At 40.8% G+C, this 23,593-nt stretch overlaps 1 protein-coding gene across 2 annotated transcripts in view; it reads left to right on the forward strand.

Annotated features, from left to right (window-relative positions):
* Positions 1–23,263, forward strand: part of LOC124387712 (corticotropin-releasing factor receptor 2) — a 69,931-nt gene extending 46,668 nt beyond the window's left edge. Inside the window, exons 7-12 of one of the 2 annotated variants that reach the window (XR_006926212.1) lie at positions 2,431–2,491; positions 3,918–3,990; positions 5,434–5,519; positions 19,861–19,996; positions 21,801–21,842; positions 22,715–22,812. Coding sequence is in view for 1 of the 2 variants with exons in the window: in XM_046852227.1 (XP_046708183.1) it covers positions 2,431–2,491; positions 3,918–3,990; positions 5,434–5,519; positions 19,861–19,996; positions 21,801–21,842; positions 22,715–22,855 (539 nt within the window). In the remaining variant the exon portion in view is untranslated. Of the gene's footprint in view, positions 1–2,430; positions 2,492–3,917; positions 3,991–5,433; positions 5,520–19,860; positions 19,997–21,800; positions 21,843–22,714 lie in introns of both variants that reach the window. The other variant, XM_046852227.1, reaches the window with a different exon arrangement.
* The last annotated feature ends 330 nt before the right edge of the window (positions 23,264–23,593 follow it).

Consider the following 23,593-nt stretch of genomic DNA (forward strand, 5'->3'; position numbering starts at 1 on the left):
CACACACACACACACACACACACACACACACACGTGCGTTCCTGTGCTGCAGGTAATTATTCACCCTGCACTGTCAGATAAAATCCAATTTGCTGCTGCTTTTGACAGAAAATCACTACAACCAAAGTAAATATTTACTCAGAAAATAGTTTTAAATCCTTAACTAAACCCCTACACTAACCCCAACTAAACCCCTACACTAACCCCGACTAAACCCCTACACTTACCCCTGCACTCAAACCCCTACACTAACCCCGTACCAAACCCCTACACTAACCCTGAACTAAACCCCTACACTAACCCCGTATTAAACCCCTACACTAACCCCTGCACCAAACCCCTACACTAACCCCGTACTAAACCCCTACACTAACCCCGAACTAAACCTCTACACTAACCCCGTACTAAACCCCTACACTAACCCCGTACTAAACCCCTACACTAACCCTGTACTAAACCCCTACACTAACCCCGAACTAAACCCCTACACTAACCCTGTACTAAACCCCTACACTAACCCCGAACTAAACCCCTGTACTAAACCCCTACACTTACCCCGTACCAAACCCCTACACTAACCCCGAAATAAACCTCTACACTAACCCCGCACTAAACCCCTACACTAACCCTGTACTAAACCCCTACACTAACCCCAACTAAACCCCTACACTAACCCCTGCACAAACCCCTACACTAACCCCGAACTAAACCCCATACTAAACCCCTACATTAACCCTGTACTAAACCCCATACTAAACCCCTACACTAACCCCGTACTAAACCCCTACACTAACCCTGTACTAAACTCCATACTAAACCCCTACACTAACCCCGTACTAAACCCCTACACTAACCCCGTACTAAACCCCTACACTAACCCTGTACTAAACCCCATACTTAACCCCTACACTAACCCCGTACTAAACCTCTACACTAACCCTATACTGGTGGTGGTGGGGATGCTGATGGTTATAGTGGTGGTGATGGTAATGGTGATGGTGGTGATGGTAGTGGTGTGTGTGAAGTTATGATCTGGAGATGAAGATAATGATAAATACCCCTTTCAGTTGCAGGTTGACATGTTCTGAGGTAATTGGATGTTTCCTGTTGTGCAGGAGGTGTGAGGAGCAGTGAGTGGATCGATAACGTGGAGGGAGAAACACTTATACAGCTTCATTCCTTAAATAGTAGATTTGGTTCTTAGAAGAAAATTAGGTTCCTTATCTGCAGAACATGAGCACTTTAGTGACCACTATGAAGGACAAAGACACTCAACCCAGATCAGCAGATCCCAGTCCACTGACTACTTATCTTCATTTTTGTTGTTGTAATATGATAAACATGACACAATAAATCAATATTTACTCCAGCACAATATGGTCAAAAGAATCAGGACACTTGCCTTTTCCACCCAGATGCGGTTCTTCTCCAAAACCGGTCCTACAAACTTGGAGGCACACAATTGTATACGACATTTTCGGATTATGCAGGAGCATAACCTTTTCACTTCATTTAAACTAGGAGACCCAAACCTGTTCCAGCATGACAATGCCCCAGTGCATAAAACCAACTCCATGAAGATCTGCTTTCCCCGGTTTGAAAGTGTGTAGAAGATCTCCTGCTCTAGAGTTCCAACACTATGTAATTTGAACGCTGGCTGCACCCCAGGTCTCCTCACCTCACCTACATCAGTACCTGACTTTACTAACACCCCTGTAGCTGAATAAATGTCCACAAATCTCCACAACACCTAGTGGAACATCTTCCCAGAAGACTGGAGATTACTATAGCAAGGAATGAAGACTAAATGTGGGATGGGATGTTCAAAAAGAAGCACTTTTCAATCTTATGCTCAAACCTTTGTCCATGTAAAGAATATCTACATTAATCACAGCACCCCCTGGTGGTCTGGTGTGGTTTTAACTGGGTGTGTATGGTTTGAACACATCTGCAATGTGTATGCTAAACAGTTAGCATTGAGGATAATAAAGCTAACAGTTGATCGAAAAAAAAAAAAGAACGCTGTAAGTTGTTCTGAGAAGGTTTCAAGTCAATCCACTACTGACTGTTCTCCACTCAGGTTCCAGGATTTCAAGGGTCTAAGAAAAACCCATTATTTTTCAGTCGGCACTTAGATCATACAGATTTCTCTTTATTTCTCACTGCTAGAAAGCTTAAAATTATTACCAATCCCAAGGAACCTTCAAAGAATCTGCAGGAGGGTTCCTGATAGAACCTCACTTTTTCTGCAAAGTAAAGGAGTGTTAAATAAACCAGTGAACCTTCAAATAATATAAATCGTATTCAAAAACAGTTCCCTGTGAAACCCCTTTTAGCAACCAGCAAGAACATAGAACCCTACAGCTGAATGATCATCTGGTGTCACTGAAGTCTGATCTTTAACAGATCTTTTTCTGTATGTGCCTGCAGGTATTCCGTGTCCCATCATTGTGGCGTGGGCAGTGGGGAAGCTGTACTACGAAAACGAACAGTGAGTGCTCTTCTCTTTCTTAAAAACCCAGCAAGAGGATAAATCGCTAAACAAGCGCTATGGTGAATTCAATCTGACCGAGTTTTATTTTCTCCGAGCCGAGCGTGTTCACTCTCAGAAGAATAAACGAATCCAGTAGAGGGTTGTTCATCTGACACCATGTCCACACTGCTACGTTTTCCATTGAAAAAAACGTTTGTCTGTCCATTTTATCCTCCCGTCCACACGAGGCACCGTTTTCAGTCAGCGGAATGAAACGATGACGTATTTTTTATCATTGCAGCGACGTTTCTATGAGCTGGAAAGTAAATAAACATTGATTATTTCACTTCAAACGTCTGAGACAGAATTCAAATAATTCCCAGTTACAACTCATAATATAATCAATAAACTGGTCTCTACATGTTCAGTATGAATGCTGGTGTGTTAGCTAGCAATAGCTACATCGTATGGCAAAAGTATGTGGACACATGAGCATAAGATTAGTATGTGTGGGAAGCGGTAGCTCAGTGGTTAAGATCCTGTATCGCCATGCTGCCACTCTTGTGGCCCTTGAGCAAGGCCCTTAATCCTCTGTGCTCCTGGGGCGCTGTATCTTGGATGAAATATGCGAAGAAAGAATTTCACTGTGTGTAAAGTTTATATTACAAGAAAAAGCACCAAGAGTACTCTTTCATTTATGGATTTGTTGTTCTAATAATTTCTTTTTTAGGTAGATGTTCCACTAGATTTTGTGGAGATGTTTGTGGAGATTCATTCAGCTATAAGGGTGTTAGTAAAATCAGGTACTGATGTAGGTGAGATAAAGTGAGGAGGCCTGGGGTGCAGTCAGCGTTCACATTCATGATATTTAACAGAGTGGGGAAACTTCCACATCTTCCAACCCATGGAAAGCAGATCTTCATGGAACTGGCTTTGTGAACAGAGGCATTGTCATTCTGGAACAGGTTTGGATCACTAGTTCAAGTGAAGAGAAAATTTCATGCCGAGACGTCCTGTAAAAACAGTTTGATAAAGAAGCACATGTGGGTGGAAAAGTCTTATGTCCCAATACTTTTGGGGGACAGTGTATAGTAGCAGTGTAGCATGTGATTGTTATAATCAATAATCAGTGTTGAGGTAACAGTTGAATTGAAATTGAATGAAATAAATATTTAACATTTTGTCTTTGCTAATTTGATGCTAATTTAAAGCCCAAACCCAAAACCTTACATTTTCTTACATACGCTGAAGAAAACGTATTAATTTAAATAATTTCTAAAGTAAAATTGCAGCAAAAATATACAAAAAAAACACTTGGGGTCTGAAAGAAATGTACAGAAATAAATATTATTAAATTATTAAATCTTCACGTGGTTTGGAAACAGTCTGATCTCTGATCATAATTTTTAAACTATTTCTATTTAAAATGTTTTATTTTTTTAAGGTGCTGGTTTGGAAAAGAACCCGGGAAATACATCGATTACATTTATCAGGGTCCTGTTATTGTCGTTCTGCTGGTGAGTAGCGTTTAATACTCGCATGCTAGCATACCGTATGTGTAATAATGCACTGCTATGCTAGCATATCTGCATGTATTAACAAACTAGAATGCTAGCTGTCCTGTATGCTAGTATTTTAATTCTAGTGCACATTATTATTAAGACTTGCTATTCGCTAGTCATTTATATTAGATGGTGTAGTTGCTAGTCATTTATGCTAGTTGTTGTAGTTGCTAATCACTATTTGGTTAATGCTATTCATTGTAGTTGCAAATTGCCAGTCATTTATGCTAGTCGTAGTTGTTAATCGCTCGTTGTTTATGCTAGTTTTTGTAGTTGATAATCACTAGTAGGTTGATGCTAGTCATTGTAGTTGCTGTAGTCGTTTATGATACTAAATGTTTTTGTACATGCTAGCCCACATTAACCTAGTATCTTTTAAAATTGTTTACATGCTAGCGTACTTGAATGCTAGGATTTTTGCATTACAGTGCACACTAGCACACTGCCTGCTTGTGCTCCAGCACACTTTTATATAAATATGTTTGTTTTTCCGGCTAATTTGGACAAAACTAATCATTTCCGGAGCTGGTGATTTATTTCTCTATGTATTTACTCTGAAGGTGTTAATGCAGTGTAATGACGCTCGGGATTCATGATGATTACGTCCTGATCGCGCTCCTCTGCCTGGTCCACACCAGCTTTATTTAAAGCTCTCTGTTGAACTCGACGCTGTCTGTACATTTTCTCCTCCTGAGTGCGAGTGTGTGTGTGTGTGTGTGTGTGTGTGTGTGTGTGTATTTTTTTTTTTTTTACACCTAAAGATGTTTTGAAGCCGGTTTATTTACGCCGTTCCATCTGCAGCGCTAATCAGCGTGTTTATCTCTGGAATAAAGCAGATGAAGTTTCCTTTCACATACCTGCAAATAAACTACTTCATGTCGTGAAACGACGGAATTTCTTTCAGATATAATTTGTTTCATTCACTAAATTATCTTTCTAGCCGTAAGAGACGTTAAGCTCCGCCTACTTTACCTCACATCGTGTGGTTCTTCTTTTTCTCGCTAGCATATTTATGATGACCCACTAATTTGTTTGGTACAAAGTGGTAAAATTTGGTTCAGGATTTTAAAGGGTATCAGGAACATTCTAATCAACATTCTTCCAACACTCTAGCGCCACCAACGGTCATTTAGGGCCTATTTGGATTCTTCCCAGCTGGAGATGACTTCAACACCCCCTCATGGCACCAATTCTATCTAATTAGATGTTTTTCTTAGATATTTTGCTCTTTTTCCTACAGAATCTTTCCACCAGATGTATGCTAATGTCATCTTCAGAGTAGATCTTCATGTGTACAATGAAGAATAAATTAGCAGTACTGTTATAGTGTGTGTGTGTGTGTGTGTGTGTGTGTGTGTGTGTGCATTCAGCACATGATGTTTTTCTTTTCTTCTGTAGATAAACTTCGTGTTCCTGTTCAACATCGTACGCATTCTTATGACCAAGCTACGAGCTTCCACCACGTCCGAGACCATCCAGTACAGGTAGGTCCACCGTGAAACATCTCGCAGACAAGTATACTAGCATGGAATAAAGCTAGTATCCAAATGAGATTGCTAGTATGTTAGCTAGTTAGCGTAAAAAAATATTTCTTGAAAATATTATTACTCTATCTCGCCAAAAAGTATTGGGAGAGCCAAGGAGCATAAAATTGTTCCTTTACTTGAACTAGAAGACCCAAACTTGTTCCAGCATCACAATGCACCTGTGCACAAAGCCAGCTCCGTTAAGATCTGCTTTCAATGGAATGGAGTGGAAGATCTCCTGGTATAGAGCTCAAACACCCTTGTGGCTGAATGAATTGCCAGAAAATCTAGTGGAACATCTTCTCAGTACAGTCGAGCTTATTAGAACCGTTAATGGTGAATAAATGTGCTCAGTTGCCCACATTGTCCAGTGATTATTCAGAGAAGTGTACAGCAATGTATTTGTTCACGTCCTGTGGTGTGATTGACAGCCGATGTAATCAATACAAGTAAAGGTCACATTGTAGTGAGTTGTGTAGTCTTATCTGTGCCACTCAAACAAAAACAGCGTCTCGGCTCAGGATAATAAAGCGCCGCCGCACCTACTGAGAACTCCACAGTGCCTCTTTGTTCTCTTACTTCTCTCGTAAATACGTTTGGTGTTAGAAGAAAACCCCACAGACACACGTGAACGCTCGGACGCTGTTTAACTCGATGTCGACCTTTTGTCTCTCTTCTCTTTCATTCCTCGTGGCATTTCGGTTTCCTGCGAACATTTAAACATGAATAATAACGACGGCGTGAGGAATTGCGATACGAGGAAGGAACATTTGAGAGCTGGGATTCTCTGTATGCTGTTCGTGGTACTGATTCACTCCTGAGTTTTCTCCTCATTACTCAGCCTGCTGGATTTGAGTGTGTGGCACGATCTGGGATTGTTTGGTTCTTTGGAGGTCAGACTTGGAGTTGTTATAGCAAAAGCTCCATCATTTTAAACCTGATCGGGAATAGGATTATTACACGTGAACACAACTTTATAAGTGGAAGTGATACAGGAAATCTGTCGTAGCCTTGAATCTCTGATTTTCTCCACCAACGCATCCTGGTGCAGGAGGAGCAGGAATAATACGATCTTCAATTAATATCTCTTGCTCTGTTTTTCTTTAGCAGTGGAAGGCCATCAGGGTCATGCAAACCATATCTGTAGCAAACTGCACAAGCTCAAATATATTTACGTGGATTTATTAGCTGTTTTTGTATTCCACAACTGCAGACCGAGGAGAAGAAAACTGATTTGGTCGCACTTCTAAGGCCGTTTACAAGATAAGCTGGACATTGTGAAGAAGGTCTCCAAAACTGTTCAAAAGAGTTGTTCAATAAACACACAATTTCAAATCTCCAGAGAATCTGTAATGCATGGAAAAAACGCAGGGGGTGATGTGATGGGGTGAATATCAATGCTAGAGATGATGTATGTGGGAGGTGCCACTGGAGGAGACGTGAGCCAAAGGAGAGCCAAAGGAGACATGTTGAATTGTGTTCATTGGGTTTCTTGCTTTAGTAATTACATTCTTTCTCACTGTATAAGATTCCTGTGTGTGATGCAGCGCTCTGTTCTACTGCACTTCTCTGTAATATTGATGCTTTATAGACGTGGCGTCATAATAATGGCATTAAGAGGTAGATTGGTTCAGGCAGAACATCACTGAAGGACTGGGGGTGAAATACACAACCTAATACTATTGTTGCTCATTGGTAATTGCAGATTGTGGATTCTGGTACGGATATACACACATACAGCCTTTTAGATGTTGCACCACGTGAACATGCAGTTATTACATGCAGCTCAGTCCTGCTACACTCATCACGTGTACATGTGTGTTCCAAGAAAGTATCTATCCAGCCCATGATTAGATGATTAGATCCCAGATGCACTCACGTGTTATTTGACGTGTAAGCATCACCGTCACCTTTTGCTTGCTCAGTAGGAATCTTCATGTGGACTTGTGTGGAGCTGCTGTGTGATGAAACACACCCAGGATTAAAGCTCTACATAAATACATGTGAAATTGTGAGTTTGTGTACTCAGAGCTGTGCTTGTGTGTGTGTGTGTGTGTGTGTGTGTGTGTGTGTGTGTGTGTGTGTGTGTGAGAGAGAGAGAGAGTTCTGTAAGAAAAACAGCTTCAGGCTGATAATTTATTAAAGCAGAATGGAGGAACTTTAGGGACCTCCGGGAATTCTCTCCTCCTGATGATGCCTGGCGCGTGAGCCACGTTTAGAGTCCCGATCCGGCTCCTGTTGGAAGTTGGTCCTGAACTGCAGCCAGCGTTGAGGGAAATCGTGCTCGTGTTCTCGCTGCCAGAGCGTACGATTCCTCACGCCGCTCGCCACAGGGGCTGTTCAGCAGGAAGCGTCTGATTGGTTTATTCCCCCCACACACACTTCTTCAGCAACCCCCTTCTTTCTCTTTCCCTCTCTTCATTCCTCTCTCTCTCTATTACTCTTTCCATCTATCTCTTTCTTCCTCTCTCTTCTTCCTCCTTTCTCTCTCTTCCTCCCTCTCTGCTTTTTTCTCTATTACTCTCTTTCTCCCTCCTTCTCACTTTCTTCTCTCTCTTTCTCTTCTTTTCTTTCTATCCTTTTATTTCCCTCACTTCCATTTCCTTTCTCTCTCTCTCTCTCTCTCTCTCTCTCTCTCTCTATCCCTCTCTTTTAAGATCCAAGATTCAAAGGTTGCTCTATTGGCATCATACATTTCACACTATAATATAATAATCACAATTATATTAAAAACTACAGAATAAATATGTAGTTTCAATAAAACAAAAAAAGAAGTAAAAATATATATACGTGTGTGTGTGTGTCTGTTCCATACACTAAGTGGCATTGTCACACACTGTCCCTTACCTGGTGGCAGGTGTGTATCATGATCATGAACTACAAGAAAACTTCACCTGCCTGTGACTGTGACGCCTCCCTCTCAGATGTGCTGAACGACTTCTACACCCGGTTTGAAGTGCAGAACAACATGGCGGCGAGTAAGACCACCATCCTCCCTGTGAACAGGTGCTCTGTCTATCCATGGCTGAAGTGAGGAAAGCTATATGCAGAGTTACCCCATGGAAGTATGCTGGACCAGACAACGTTCCAGGGAATGCGCAGAATAGCTAGCAGATGTCTTCACCGACATCTTCCTGAGCAGCGCCATTGTTCCTTCATGCCTCAAGACAACGACAATCGTCCCCGTGCCGAAGATTTCACCATAAATGGACCCCATGCAGTTTGCGTATTGTCCAAACCATTCTATGACCGATGCCATCTCCACGACCCTCCATCTGGCCCTCACTCACCTGGACAATAATAGATAAACATAGATTTCAGCTCAGCATTCAACACGATCGTCCCTCAGCACCTGAATGAGAAGTTGAGCCTACTGGGCCTGAACACCTTTCTCTGTAACTGGATCTTAGACTTCCTGACTGGGAGACCTCAGTCAGTCCGGATCGGGAACAGCATCTCCAGCACCACCACACTGAGCACAAACATACACAACATCGATCATACTCCATGGTTAAGAACACCAAATTCCTTTGTGTTCATCTGGCAGAGAACTTTACCTGGTCACTCAACACCAGTTCCATCACCAAGAAAGCCTACCAGTTTCTCTACTTCCTGGGAAGTCTGGGGAAAGCCCATCTGTACCATTTCAGATTGCAAGACCCTTCAGAGGATCGTAAGGACAGCTGAGAAGATCATTGGAGTCTCTTTCCCCTTCTATCATGGATATTTACACCGCACGCTGCATCCGCAAAGCCAAAAGCAATGTGGGCGACCCCACACGCCCGTCACACATCCATAACACACACCCCTCACACATCAATAACACACACTCCTCACACACCCTTACACACACTTTTCACTCTACTGCCATCAGGGAAGCGATTCCAAAGCATTTGGACCTCACATCCAGACTATGCAACAGTTTTTTCCTCAAGCGATCAGGTTTCTCATCACACAGAACTGAAACTCACACACACACACACACACACACACACACACACACACACTCAACTGTGTGTTACTGATGTTACAAATCTGAACTCAAACACACTCAATACTCATTTCACACATCTGTGTGTTCAGCACCACCCATATTAGATTATTGTATTATAAGTATAAAACTGTTTACATGCTGTTTATTTGAACATCCATTTGACTGCTGCTGTTTTGCACAACATTTTGTGTTTATATAAAAGTACACTCCTGTATCCAGTTCTCTCTTGCCCATTGTACTGAATAACACACAGCAGGTTTACTGGTGGCGCTATTTTGTGTTTTGTGTATTTGTCCCACACTGTATTGTGTTGTCTTTTCACTGTTTGCACCAGGTTGCACACGATGCACTTTCTGTGGTGAGGACACTCACTAGTCCTGAACTCTGTGTTCTGTTATGTAGCTTTAGGTTGTTAAATAGAGCACCAGGGTTCTGGAGGAACTGCGTCTGATACTTTGTGGGTTAGTAAAGTCAGGTGCTGATGTACACTATAATGCCAAAAGTATTGTGATAAGTTTGGTATGTGATTTTCTGCTTTTATAATTCCCTCCACTCTTCTGGGAAGATGTTCCCAGGATATTTATGTTCCCTGGATATTTATGTTCATCCTCCACAAGGGTACTTGTGGTACTTACATACTCTGTATTTAACTGCAGTGAATATATATAAAATAAATAAATAAAAAAACACAGTGGACGCTATAGATTCTTTTTATATAAATAAATCAATCAACCTTGTAATAAATACAGTTTAAATTAAAGTTATATAATAAAAAACTATTAAGATAAAACATAATATAAAAATATATAATTGATATTAAAATACATAAAAAATATATATAAATAAAAATATAAATAAAAATTTGTACATCAAAAAATATAAAAAAGTATAGAATAGAATTCTTTATAGTCATCGCACAGGTACAAATCAATTAACTTTCAGTCCTCAATGTGCATAAAATTAAAAACAATAAAATATTACAAATGTGAACATAATTGATCTGTTAAAATATAATCGTACTACACATTTAAACAATAAAGTGTTGCACATTTAAGGTCTTTATACAGCTCGGGAGTGGGAATGAATAAAAATGAAGCAGAAGTCTTTGAAGTGTATCAACGCTGTGTGTGTGTGTGTGTGTGTGTGTGTGTGTGTGTGTGTGTGTGTTGTGCAAATAGTCCCAAGCATTTACTGATGGTGTTTCTTGGTGTTCAGCTCTCTAATGGCTCTGGGGTCTGTTTTTGTGTGATGTGATGGATCTGAAGCAGCTGCTCGAGGGTAGAAGTTCTTTCAGGATGTTGTTTGCTGTTTGTTGTTAGCAGCGAGAGCTGAATAGTTCTTCCAGGTAGGGTAAGGAGCAGCGGATTCTTTTTTGGGAGGTGTTGATCATCCTCTGAAGGGATTTTTCAGGACTCAACACAAACCCCCTGTGGGGTGCCAGTGATCGTAAGCATGAAGCAGAGTACTAATTCTAAGTGTCCTAATCTTAACAGACTGTTGGTGATCTGTTATAAAGTCCCTAATCCACTGGCACATGGGTTCTGAAAGTGCAAGATTATCAAGTTTTATGACTAATCTACTTGGAATGACAATATTGAAACCAGGACTGAAGTCTGGGAAAAGCATCCTTACATAGTTCCCCTGATGTTCAAGGTGGCTTGGTGCAGTGTGAAGAGCAGTGACAATGGCATCTTTTGTCGATCTGTTTTAGGCAAATTGAAGAGGGTCAAAAGATTGTGGGAGACTGTAGAACCAGCTTCTCGAAGAGCTTCTTGAGTGGCAGACTTCAGGTAGAGTGTTATGATGGATGAGGACAATGATAGGTTGAAGATCTTGGTAAAAACAGCAGAGAGCTGGTTTGCACATTCCTTCAGAACCCATCCTGTCACAACATAGGGGCCAACATGCCTCACTTCATGCTCCTGCACTATGAGGATGTGGTTGTTGGAGACCGATTGGGATGTCCTAACAGTCTCTGCTGCTATTACCTCATAGCGCACACAGAAATAGTTAAGTTCCTCTGCCAATGAGGCGTCTCCTTTGGCAGTCATGCAATACCTGGTTTTGTGTTGGGTATGTGCTTAATACCTTCCCACACCTGTTGTGGGTTGGTGAAGTGATCCTCAATTTTTCTCTTGTAGAACGTTTTAGCCTCCTTGACGCCTTTTTTTAGGTAAGCTCTAGCAGCACTGTAAAGACCCCTGTCTCCAGACTTTAAGGTGATATTTAAGGTCTTGAGGAGTGTTTTGACCTTCTTTCATTCAGGGATTATGATTTGTGAACACCATGATTTGTTTGTTTACTGTGAAATTGTGAACATCGTTTATATAGCAGAGCACTGCAGATGTATACACCTTCAGCTCATTATCTATAAATATGTCCCAGTTTGTCCCCTCAAAACAGTCCTGCAGCTGTGAGGAAGCTCCTCCAGATTTGAACAATCATTGCGGTAGGTTGAGCTTTTCTTCAGAGGGGTGTGTATGTTGGAGTGAGGTGGTCTGACTAGCCTAGATGTGGTAGTTGTATTGTTCTTGAACCATTTTTGATGAATAGACTTCTTCCAGTGTGTTTTTCCCTCGAGTGGCACATTTAATTTTAATTTTATATGATTACAATCTCCAGCTATGATATGAGATACTTCAGGGTGGTTTCTCTGCTGTAAACTAATAGCCCTAAATGCAGTGTTGTGGAAAAGTGTTTGCCTCTTTCTGATTTCTTATTTGTTTGCATGTTTGTCACACTTTAATGTTTCAGATCATCAAACTAATTAAAATATTAGTAAATGATAACAAGTGAACACAACATGCAGTTTTAAATGAAGGTTTTTATTATTGAGGGAAAACAAAATCCAAAACTAGATGGCCCTGTGTGAAACTGTTGTTTATCACACCTGAGTTGAATTTCTCTCGCCACACCCAGGCCTGATTACTGCCACACCTGTTCACAATCAAGAAATCTCTTAAATAGGACCTGCCTGACAAAGTGAAGTAGACCAAAAGATCCTCAAAACTATACATCTTGCTACGAGCCAAAATAATTCAGAAACAAATGAGAAAGAAAGTAATTGAGATCCATCAGTCTGGAAAAGGTTATAAAGCAATTTCTAAAGCTTTGGGACTCCAGTGAACCACAGTGAGAGCCATTATTTACAAATGGCAAAAACATTTTTGATTAATGTGGAGAACAGTGGAGGAACAGTGGAGAACCCTACCAGGAGTGGCCGGCGGACCAATATTACCCCAAGAGCACAGCGACGACTCATCCAAGAGGTTACAAAAGACCCCACAACAACATCCAAAGAACTGCAGGCCTCACATGCCTCAGTTAAGGTCAGTGTTCATGACTCCACCATAAGAAAGAGACTGGGCAAAAATGGTCTGCATGGCAGAGTTCTAAGAACAAAAATGCTGCTGAGCCAAAAGAACATAAAGGCTACTCTTAGTTATGCCAGAAAACATCTTGAAGATCCCCAAAACTTTTGGGAAAATACTCTGTGGACCGATGAGACAAAAGTTGAACTTTTGGAAGGTGTGTCCCATTAAGTCTGGCGTAAAAGTAACGCTGCATTTCAGAAAAAGAATATCATACCAACAGTAAAATATGGTGGTGGTAGTGTGATGGTCTGGGGCTGTTTTGCTGCTTCAGGACCTGGAAGACTTGCTGTGATAAATGGAACCATGAATTCTGCTGTTTACCAAAAAATCCTGAAGAAGAATGTCCGGCCATCTGTTCGTGATTTCAAGCTGAAGCGAACTCTGGTTCTGCAGCAGGACAATGATCCAAAACACACCAGCAAGTCCACCTCTGAATGGCTGAAGAAAAACTAAATGAAGACTTTGTAGTGGCCTAGTCAAAGTCCTGACCTGAATCCTATTAAGATGCTGTGGCATGACCTTAAAAGGAGGTTCATGCTTGAAAACCCTCCAATGTGGCTGAATTACAACAATTTTGTAGAGATGAATGAAGTAAAATTCCTCCACAGTGCTGAAACAGACTCACTACAAGTTATCACAAACGCTTGATTGCAGTTGTTCCTGCTAAGGGTGGTCCAAACAGTTATTAGGTTTCGGGGGCAAACACTTTTTCACACAGGGCCACGTAGTTTTGAATTTTGTTTTCCCTCAATAATAAAAACCTTCATTTAAAAACTGCATGTTGTGTTCACTTGTATTCTCTTTTACTAATATTTAAATTAGTTTGATGATCTGAAACATTAAAGTGTGAAAACATGCAAAATAAAAAAGAAATCAGGAAGGGGGCAAACACTTATTCACACCACTGAAGGTAGGCTAATGCTGTGCTAGCGTCGGCAGCAGGTGGGATGTAAACAGCTGTAACTATAACAACAGTAAACTCTCATGGGAGGTAAAAGGGCCTGCATTAAGCAGTCAGGTTCTCCAAATCGTAGGAACAATGTGTGTGTAATTTTGGTGTCATTACACCAGCTATTATGAAGATAAAGACACACCCCCACCTTTCCTCTTACAGGGGTCTTCATTTCTATCCCAAAAATGCTGTGCAGCCTGCTAGCTCAATGGCTTCGTCTGGAATGAACGAGTGTAGCCATGTCTCTATTATCAGCAGGATGCAACAATCCTCAATATGTTTGTTGCAGTAATTTGGGAAGCGGCGGTTTGTGTGGTTGAGTTTCTTCTACGTATCGAGCACTCGTGACCAGTGTCACCATGTTTGCTTTCTGTGTCTCCTCTTCCTTTGATTGCCTGCTGGAGATGATGATGATGATGATCCACCCAGACCCTGGTGTTCTGCTTTGGTATTTTGTGCATATGTAGAATTTCACTCGTAGCAGCCTGGCTCGACTACACCGAGTTCCCTGAATTAGAAGGTCTTGTCGGCTGTATGTGGGATTTGCACTACTGATCTGAATGTAAGTGTACATAAAAATAGACAAAAACAAAAGGCACCAAAGAAAAGGGAGAGCGTCGAGCCACTGCGTCTGTCCCATTATTCACAAGTGTTAATGTTTAACAATGGATTAAATAAAAAGGGAGAAGAATAATCATGACTAACTAAACATCATTCTAAAGCTCTAAGCCTCAAGCAGTGATTTTAGATCAATTTAGATTTAATGAAAAACAATGACGAATGCATTTTGCTTTGAGTTTGTGTAAGCAGTACACAAAAACAACCTGCATAAAAAAGCTGTACTTACACTATGATTGTAATAACGAGTCACAACATATCCACTGCTGAAAATCCTGGTTTATTTGGAAAGATAGATGTCCAGTGAACATGCCATAAAGCATTGTTGCTCCAACCAAACAATAGTGTTGTAATTTAGATGGTTATTCTTTTGTTTACGTCGCAGTACTTTGGGGGGTGTATTGTTTGCATTTGTTTTGGAGCAACTTTTGCATATGTGTTTTGGTGTAAAAACAAATATAGCAAGTAGAATATAGTGTTACAACAAAATGAGGGCACCCACTAAACAAAGTCCAAGACAGGTGGAATCTCGGGCTTGAGCATCCACTCTCTCTGCAGGTGTGGTGGTGACGTTTGTTACGCACCACCTATCATTTCAAACCTTTGGTTTCCAGCCAGTAGCATTATGGAAACAACATGATTAATGGAAAATGTAACCAATTGTTCAGGGTTCTAATGGTATATGGGAGGATTTTATTCCCCATGTGGATGAGTCTTAGTTTTCTTACTTTAGAAGTTTTTAGTGGTCAAAGAGTGAATCACGTTCACTGTGACTCACCTGGCAGGAAGTGGAATGCATGTAATGCAAACAGTTGTTTCCGGCTCGTGCTAACTGTAAAGAATACAAGGAAAAAATTTACAGTAAAAAAAATGTTTTAATGGAGATTGCGTGTAACAGCGATGAGAAAAATATTCTTGGGGGCGGAGTGACGACAGCTGTCTGGTGATCTGCATGGGGATAAAAAATCTATTTATATTTTCCTTTACAGTTTTATACGTTTTGTCCGTCTGTTTTTATAAGAGAAAAAGTGTGTTTGTGAGTGCGTGTGTATTGTTGGGCACACTCCTGCCCATTTGAATAGTCATTAATATGAATGCAGTCTGTATAAATGGCCATTACTGTAAATCAATAGCTTGTCTGGGCACCTGAGCATCGGTATTAATGCAGTCTGTATGAATACCCAAAGCTCTATAACAATAGCCTGAACGGTCAGCCATTAATATGAATGCAGTCTGTATGAATGGACGTCTGAGTTTAGCAGGTGGCTCTCAAACATCGGGAGTGAGAACAGGACCAGCCATAGTCTCAGATAAATGCTTGTAGGCATCTCATTTTATGATCTGACACCTTTTATAAATTAAAAATATAAACTCCTGAGACATGTGGCTTTCAAACTAGTACTTGGATTGCTCCAGGACTAATTTCATGTCATTTATATTCCAGGCACTCCAGCATCTATAACTTATCTTTTTTAGCATTATCAACTCTGGATGATGAATAGTAAATCCCAAAGTATCTTCTTTTCAAAGATATTTAAATTGTGTATGTAGCACACTTTTTAGTCAGGAACTGTTAACATTTAAAGTTAGGTAGAGCATTTCAGCTGTGTGTCCCGAAGCGTGGGCGCATGCTAACAGGTTCATTAGCTGATTGTGCTGATGATGATTTCAGACTGCGTTGTGGGCGGAGTTCAGGATTTCTATGATGATTGACCCGAGTCACACATGAGCAGAAGCGAGCGTTTTGGATCCTCGTATTGTTTAATAAATGGGTTTCTGTGTGTAATCAAAAATCCGCTTGTCCTGAGGCTACGGCTTTAATAAGAATGACAACCTGTTTTTATTATATATTTTGACGTGATCATCATCATTATTATTATTATTATTATTATTCACAAAGAAAACATGACCTTTAACTGCAGCATAATGGCAGCATGTGGGTCTGATTTACTGTCTAATATGCTTCATGTGAAAACATCTGTTTCCATTTCTGAGCCGTGTTGAATATTTAACACTGACGTCCCGAGAGAGAGAGAGAAAAAGGTAAGGTTGTCCCACAGTAAAACACACCAGTCCCTGTCTCTCTCTCTCTCTCTCTCTCTCTCTCTCTCTCTCTCTCTCTCTCTCTCTCTTTCATGCTTTATTAGAACCAAGCTGAACCAATCAGGGCGCAGGACTTCACACTGCCTTGGAGCAAACATGGATGTTAATGTTTTAAATAAAGCGCAGCAGTCAGTGGAATAACAATAACACGCTAATCCGTCTGTACGTCTCCCTCTGGGTGATGGAGGGATAATAACTCTCATTCTAATCAAACCGAGGGAGGGGCGGGGCTTCTTCACAGAGAAACTCCAGATGTGGAGACGTACAGAAGGATTAGTGTGTTATTGTTATCAGAAGGTGTCGCGGACTTTTCAGTGTTATGATTGGGTAAGAAGGTGTTGACCTTTAATCATTCTGATTAGTCAGAAGGTGATGAGGTCTCAGTTTCCTGATTGGTCGAAAGATGTTGATGAGTTCTTAGTATCATGATTGGTCAGATGTTAATGAATTCTAAGTGTCCTGATTGGTCAGACAGTGTTGATAAATATAGCAGCTCTGCTGTAGGGTGGGTTTATGTTTATTTTGATATGTTAGCATGTTAAATGTATTGTTTACAGATTATGGAGATGTTTTCTCAAAATGAAGAGATTTCCGGAAGGAGTTTCCACTGTCAGTTTTAAGAGCGGTGAAAATCCAGCCAATCAGAATCCACTATTTACACCTGAATTTCCAGCCAATCAGAATCCACTATTTACACCAGCGGATTTTAAACAATGTTGAAAAGAAGAAAAGTAAAATGCAGCATGAAAGAAGTAAATGATGTTTTAAAGATGATGAGTGAGGCTAAAGCAGGAGACACTGAGGTGCTTTAGAACTTTACAAATCTCCACAAAAACTGTGTGGAACATCTTTCCAGAAGTGTGGAGGTTATAATTACAGTCTTATTCTCAGGTCTCCATGCATCTTGAACCCTGTAGCTTACAAGCGACTGAGTCTCGTACCATCACAACATCAGATAAATTCGTATGTTAACGACTTTGTGACTGGAGCGCACCTGATTTCACTCGTTCGCTAATTACCCTTCCATCCATGTGGAAAGAGGTGTTAGTGAGCCCTGTATAATGTGAGAGTGTCAGGTGTGTGGGAGTGTGAAAGTCGCTGATCCGTGCAAGGAAGTGATGCACATCATCTGGCCGAGGAATATAAAACACCATGACCTCAGAGGTCCCAGGATAAATGTGAAGCTGGACATAAAAATAAATCATCTAACCTGAGCGTCAGACCACGTGTGTGAGAATGTGTTCCAGAAAAAAGCGATTCTTCCACGCTGTCTGCTTCTGAATCCCAGAACTAGCTCCTTTAGCTAATCATTCACACTGCTAGCTGAATTAGCATTGAGAGGCAAACGAGTGAGTCCAGGTGAGATGAGATGAGATGAAGTGATTGGAAAGGAAGGCGAAAGCTGTTTGTTGTTCCTGTCTCTATTCTTCTCTTATCCACCCCTAGACAAGCTGCCGAGCCCCGAGAGCCGGGGCAATTAGTGTCTACCTGTCACATGTGGTCTGTCGAGCGTGTGCTGCCTCATTGTTCTGAATTCCTGCAGCTGGATTGGAGATTTTCTGCATTTTTCATGCCTCGCTGCTCCGCTCCATCATACGGCTTTCAAACTCGTACCACATTCACATGAGTTTTTAAATATCTATTAAACCCTAACAATTGTGTTTGCAGTGATAATTATAGGGCTGTAAAGCTTACAGAACCTTGCATAAGCATCCACATGAGCTCTTTTGAACTTTTTCGCATATTGAACACCAAGTTATACCCAGAGTTCCCCTTGGAGTCACAGCTCTTATTTTTTCATCAGTGGATTTATTTTCCTATACAGGAATTAGAAAGTTTTTTCCTAAACTCAATGCTGTGAAACTTGAAACAAGCCTTGAAGCCTTTGGAGTCTTTTACTAAAGATAAAATTATATAAAGCTAGCTGGCTAAATTTTAGATGACTAAACATCTAAGTAGTTTCAGCCCCAGACTCCGCTCATGGACCGCAGACGATCTGATATCTTTTCACACAAGCGTCACAATTTTGCAAACTATGATCTAAATTGATCTCGACATAAACATTTTGATAACCGTTTAAGCTTTTTCACAAAACAGTCACGGAAATAAATATCAGGGCATCGTGCTACCAGTGAGTAGATCAGGTTTCTTCAAGGCAGAAAACAGCTGTGATTGGATGTTTTAAAATATCCATCAAATGGCCTTGTTTGGTGACAGCACTCAAATAACGTGAAAGTGAATGTGAGGTCCCCATGAGTCACGCCTGTCTGAGAGGAAGAGTGCATCAATCTTCAGAAGCAATCTGATTTACAGAGTGGCTTTACTGAGGTTTCGTTTAATCCATCAGCAGGATGACCTGAAGTAACCCTGTTCTCATGATCAGAGGCTCCATCGGTTTATGGGTTAACATGTTTTGGTAAAATCACGAGCGCTACAGCCATGAGCCATATAAAATTAATATAAATAAAATAACTAACTAAATATACATTTTTGGAAATGAATATAAGATAGAGGTTGAGCGCTAGTGGATTTGGCCGATACCGATAGCAAGGTTGGATCATAATTTCAGTTAATCAACCGATAGTTTTTCAAATAAAAACTGGATAAAAAAAACACGTAAAAAACTACTGAACTTTATTAAAAACATGAAAAAAAAATGTAAAACAGTACTGAATCATGAAAGTGTGAAAAAAATTAATATGAATATATTCATATTCTAATCAATATTTAGGGAATTAAAAAACATGCATTGAAACTGAAACAAAAAGTAGCACAAAACAGTTACCTTTAAAAATAAAAAAAATAGACACAAAATAAAGAGCATATGGCGTGAGAGATTCGCCTCTAGAGGCCACTCTCGTATGTATAACGCAACCTGGAAAAACTATATGAATGGATTCTTGCTGATAGACGATAGTTCTGGCAATCAACTATTGGTGTTGATTAATCAACAATACAGATGAATCGGTTGGCCATCCATCTATATATCCTTTTATTCTTCCTTTCATGCATCCATCCATCAATGTATTAATCCATTGTGAGTTTAGTGCCAGTGCAGTATGTATTGTGTGTTTAGGAAAATGATGTACAGGAGAGAGTTAAACACACACTGAAGTGTCTGTAATCACGTATCGTTTCTTATTAAATCTAAAGCTGGTTATTAGTTCTTTAATTAAAGAGTGTTGGATTGACAGCTAATTTAATTAACTACTCTGTCTGTCTGTCTGTCTGTCTGTCTGTCTGTCTGTCTGTCTTTAGGAAAGCGGTGAAGGCGACGTTAGTGCTGCTCCCTCTGCTCGGCATCACGTACATGCTGTTCTTCGTGAATCCAGGGGATGATGACATCTCACAGATCGTCTTTATTTATTTCAATTCCTTCCTGCAGTCTTTTCAGGTATGATACATCAGGTGTGTGTGTGTGTGTGTGTGTGTGTGTGTGTGTAAGTATCAGAATATATACTGTATACGTCCTCCTGGGATTTTTATGCCTGTTTTAGTGCTGGATTTAAAAACAGTTCACCAACCGAGTGTCTCCAGCAAGCGACCAATCAGACGCTGAGATTAATAAAGGCCAGGAGACGATTAGCCCACTGATTATGGGCAGGAACTACGTTTCATAATAATAATATTCACTGGTCCATTTATCTATCCATCCATCTATCAGTCCATCCATCACTCACTCATCTATCTATCTATCTATCTATCTATCTATCTATCTATCTATCTATCTATCTATCTATCTATCTATCTATCTATATCTATCTATCTATCTATCTATCTATCTATCTATCTATTAGCTGTATTTTTTCTTTCTGACCCTCCTATAAAATCATTTTATTTTAAGGGTTATAATGAGCTCCACTCTTCTGGGAAGATTCTCCACCACAGGAGATTCATTCAGCCACAAGGTGTAAATAAAGTCAGGCACGTTTGTAGGTGAGGTGAGGAGGCCTTCAGGTCAGTCAGCATGAAAAAAATCATCCAAAAGGTGTTCAATAGTGTTGGAGCTCTACAGCAGGAGATCTTCCACTCCAACACATGGAAAGCAGATCTTCATAGAGCTGGCTTTGTGCACAGAGTTTGGCTTGGTTTTGGTCTCCTAGTTCAAGTGAAATAAAAAAGTAAATGCACCCCAACACAATTGTCCTACACAATTTAATGCCTGTAAGCTTGGGGAAGCAGTTTGGAGTAGAAGCACATATGACTGGAAAAGTCAGGGGTCCCAATACTTTTAGCCATATCCTGTACACCAAGAGGTTTTTTTGCCATAAGATGTGGAAATAGAGAGAAGAAGTTGAAGAAGAACAGCGTGTCGGAGTTTATTAATAAAGAATGATGAAATATCGACTGAGGAACAGGAAATGCCCCACTGGACAGAGACACATGAAGCGAATTCCACAACTTTAAAATTCCTAGTAACAGAGACAGTGTGTGTGTGTGTGTGTGTGTGTGTGTGTGTGTGTGTGTGTGTGTGTGTGTGTGTGTGTGTGTGTGTGTGTGTGTGTGTGTATGTGCGAGAGGCTGCTTCAGATAATCGGTGCTGCACAGAGAAACTCTCCCCCGCACTAATTGACTGTTAATGCAGAAGTAACAGCTGTGTTCATTTCCGTGTGTTCATGCTCCATAACAGCAGCGCGCTGGTTCTAATGCGTCCTGGTTCCCATAACAACGGCTCGTTCACAGGGACGTGTTGAGCGCACACCGCACATGAACGCGTTAAAAACGTGTGCGGCGACGATGCGGTGAGGTTTTCTGTAAAGGGGGACGTGGTTACGGAGGGAGTCTCCGGTGTCAGTGATCTCTAACAGTCAGAGGGGTCACTGTTTACTGACATCGTTATAGAACAGCACCGGCGTGCTCATATAGAAAATACAGACTGACTCAGGGAGACAGACAGACAGACAGACAGACAGACACAAACAGAGGAACAGACAGATGCAGACACAGAGGTACATTTTTTTTTGTCTTCTGATGTCTCAATACTACTAACAGTGACTTGAAAAACACACATGAAAAAGAATGTGTGTGTGTGTGTGTGTGTGAGTGTGAGATTCCTGCCTCCCTTCCATTACAGTCCTTTCTTTTGATAAGATGATGGGAAGATAATTTGAAGGTTTCGAAGTACAAATGTTACGTTTAGTTAGCTGTGTGTGTGTGTGTGTGTGTGTGTGTGTGTGTGTGTGTGTGTGTCTCCACAGGGTTTCTTCGTCTCAGTGTTTTACTGCTTCCTGAATGGTGAGGTGAGTCCACCCTGAAGTTCATTTCATGCTGTTATGACTGCAGCGATAAAAAACAGGCCACACCACTGATACGGTGCAACCACACACACTCACCCCTTACACACTCACACACACACACGCGCAAACACACGTGCACACCGAGGCGCCTCTTATAAGCTCTAATTAACATTAAACAAATGTCAACAGGAGTGTATTATATTATTTATGGAGTCATTCTGAATGAAATCAGAGACACAAGACGGCTGCAGCCCTGTGTGTGTGTGTGTGTGTGTGTGTGTGTGTGTGTGTGTGTGTGTGTGTGTGTGACATAAAGCAACATAAAGCAATGTCCCGAGTTGAGTGTGCGGTAGGAAGAGGGAAAGTATACTCGCCATTTCCATGACAACGTCAGTTTCCCCTCTACATGGTCACGTGGCTTTCAGACCCCCAGCAATGAACTCGATTTGCTTTAAAATCACAAACACACAAACAAATCAATCAATAAATCAATAAAAACGATAGAATGCTTCACTTAGTGAATCCTGTCATGCCAAGAAACTTGAGAGGAATTCTGGCTGTTTGATTAGTGTGTGTGTGTGTGTGTGTTTGTTTGTGTTTGTGTGTGTGTGTGTGTGTGTGTGTGTGTGTGAGAGAGAGGTTTAAAGGTCAGACATTTCATTTGTGTTTGAGTCAGCAATGTTATTACTGATTCCTGATCTAATCAATAAAGTGCAATTGAAACTAACCCACACACACACACACACACACACACACACACACACACGTGCACATGCATCGTAATTTTTTTGTCAGCTTGAATCCTCCCACGCTTCCTTGTATTAATTCCCTGATGAGTGTGTGTGTGTGTGTGTGTGTGTGTGTGTGTGTTTTAGGTACGCTCTGCAGTAAGGAAACGTTGGCACCGATGGCAGGATAACCACGCCCTCCGTGTTCGGGTTGCCAGGGCGATGTCTATCCCAACATCCCCAACACGCATCAGCTTTCACAGCATTAAACACACCACAGCTGTGTGACACACACACCCCCACACAGACACACAGTTTTAGCAAACTTGTGTAACACTGCAAAATAATTTTACCTGCTGGGGCTGAGCTTTAACACACACACACACACACACACACACACACACACTTCAGTGCCAGAACACACATACACATGTTGAACAAATGCTGTTTACACACCTAAAATAGGTGATACACACCACTCTATTTCCATTAAACACACACCAATGCACACCTGGAACAGGAAACGCACACCTGGAACAGGAAACGCACACCTGGAACAGGTTAACTGATGATATGTGTATTTTTGTGAGATGAAGAATTAAGTTGTATTTTTTTTTCAACATTTTGTGTAATTGTTAAAATGTACAGATGAAACATGCAACATATTAAAGTGTAAATATTCTGTTCTTTTCTGAACTCTGGCTTCAGTCTTCAATCTTTTTCTAATTATAATGATAAATGATTTTAGACGCCACTGTACGCTGGAGAGAGAGAGAGAGAGAGAGAGAAAGATAGTTACCAAACTGGGAATGAAAATAATAAAATAAGTATAATGGAATAAAAATATATGAAAATAAATCCTGCGGAGGAAAACGAATCAGAGATGAAATAACTCTTTGGGTGAGCAAAACCAGAATGAGTCATTTCACTGAGTCTTTCACATACAGATCATTTTATTCGGTTTATAAAAACTACCCCTAGGGGGAGTGCAGTCTGCCTCGCCCACTGCTAGCTTGGCTTTATTCT

This window comes from Silurus meridionalis, chromosome 6 (assembly GCF_014805685.1).
Source record: "Silurus meridionalis isolate SWU-2019-XX chromosome 6, ASM1480568v1, whole genome shotgun sequence".
NCBI classification, from domain to species: Eukaryota; Metazoa; Chordata; class Actinopteri; order Siluriformes; family Siluridae; genus Silurus; species Silurus meridionalis.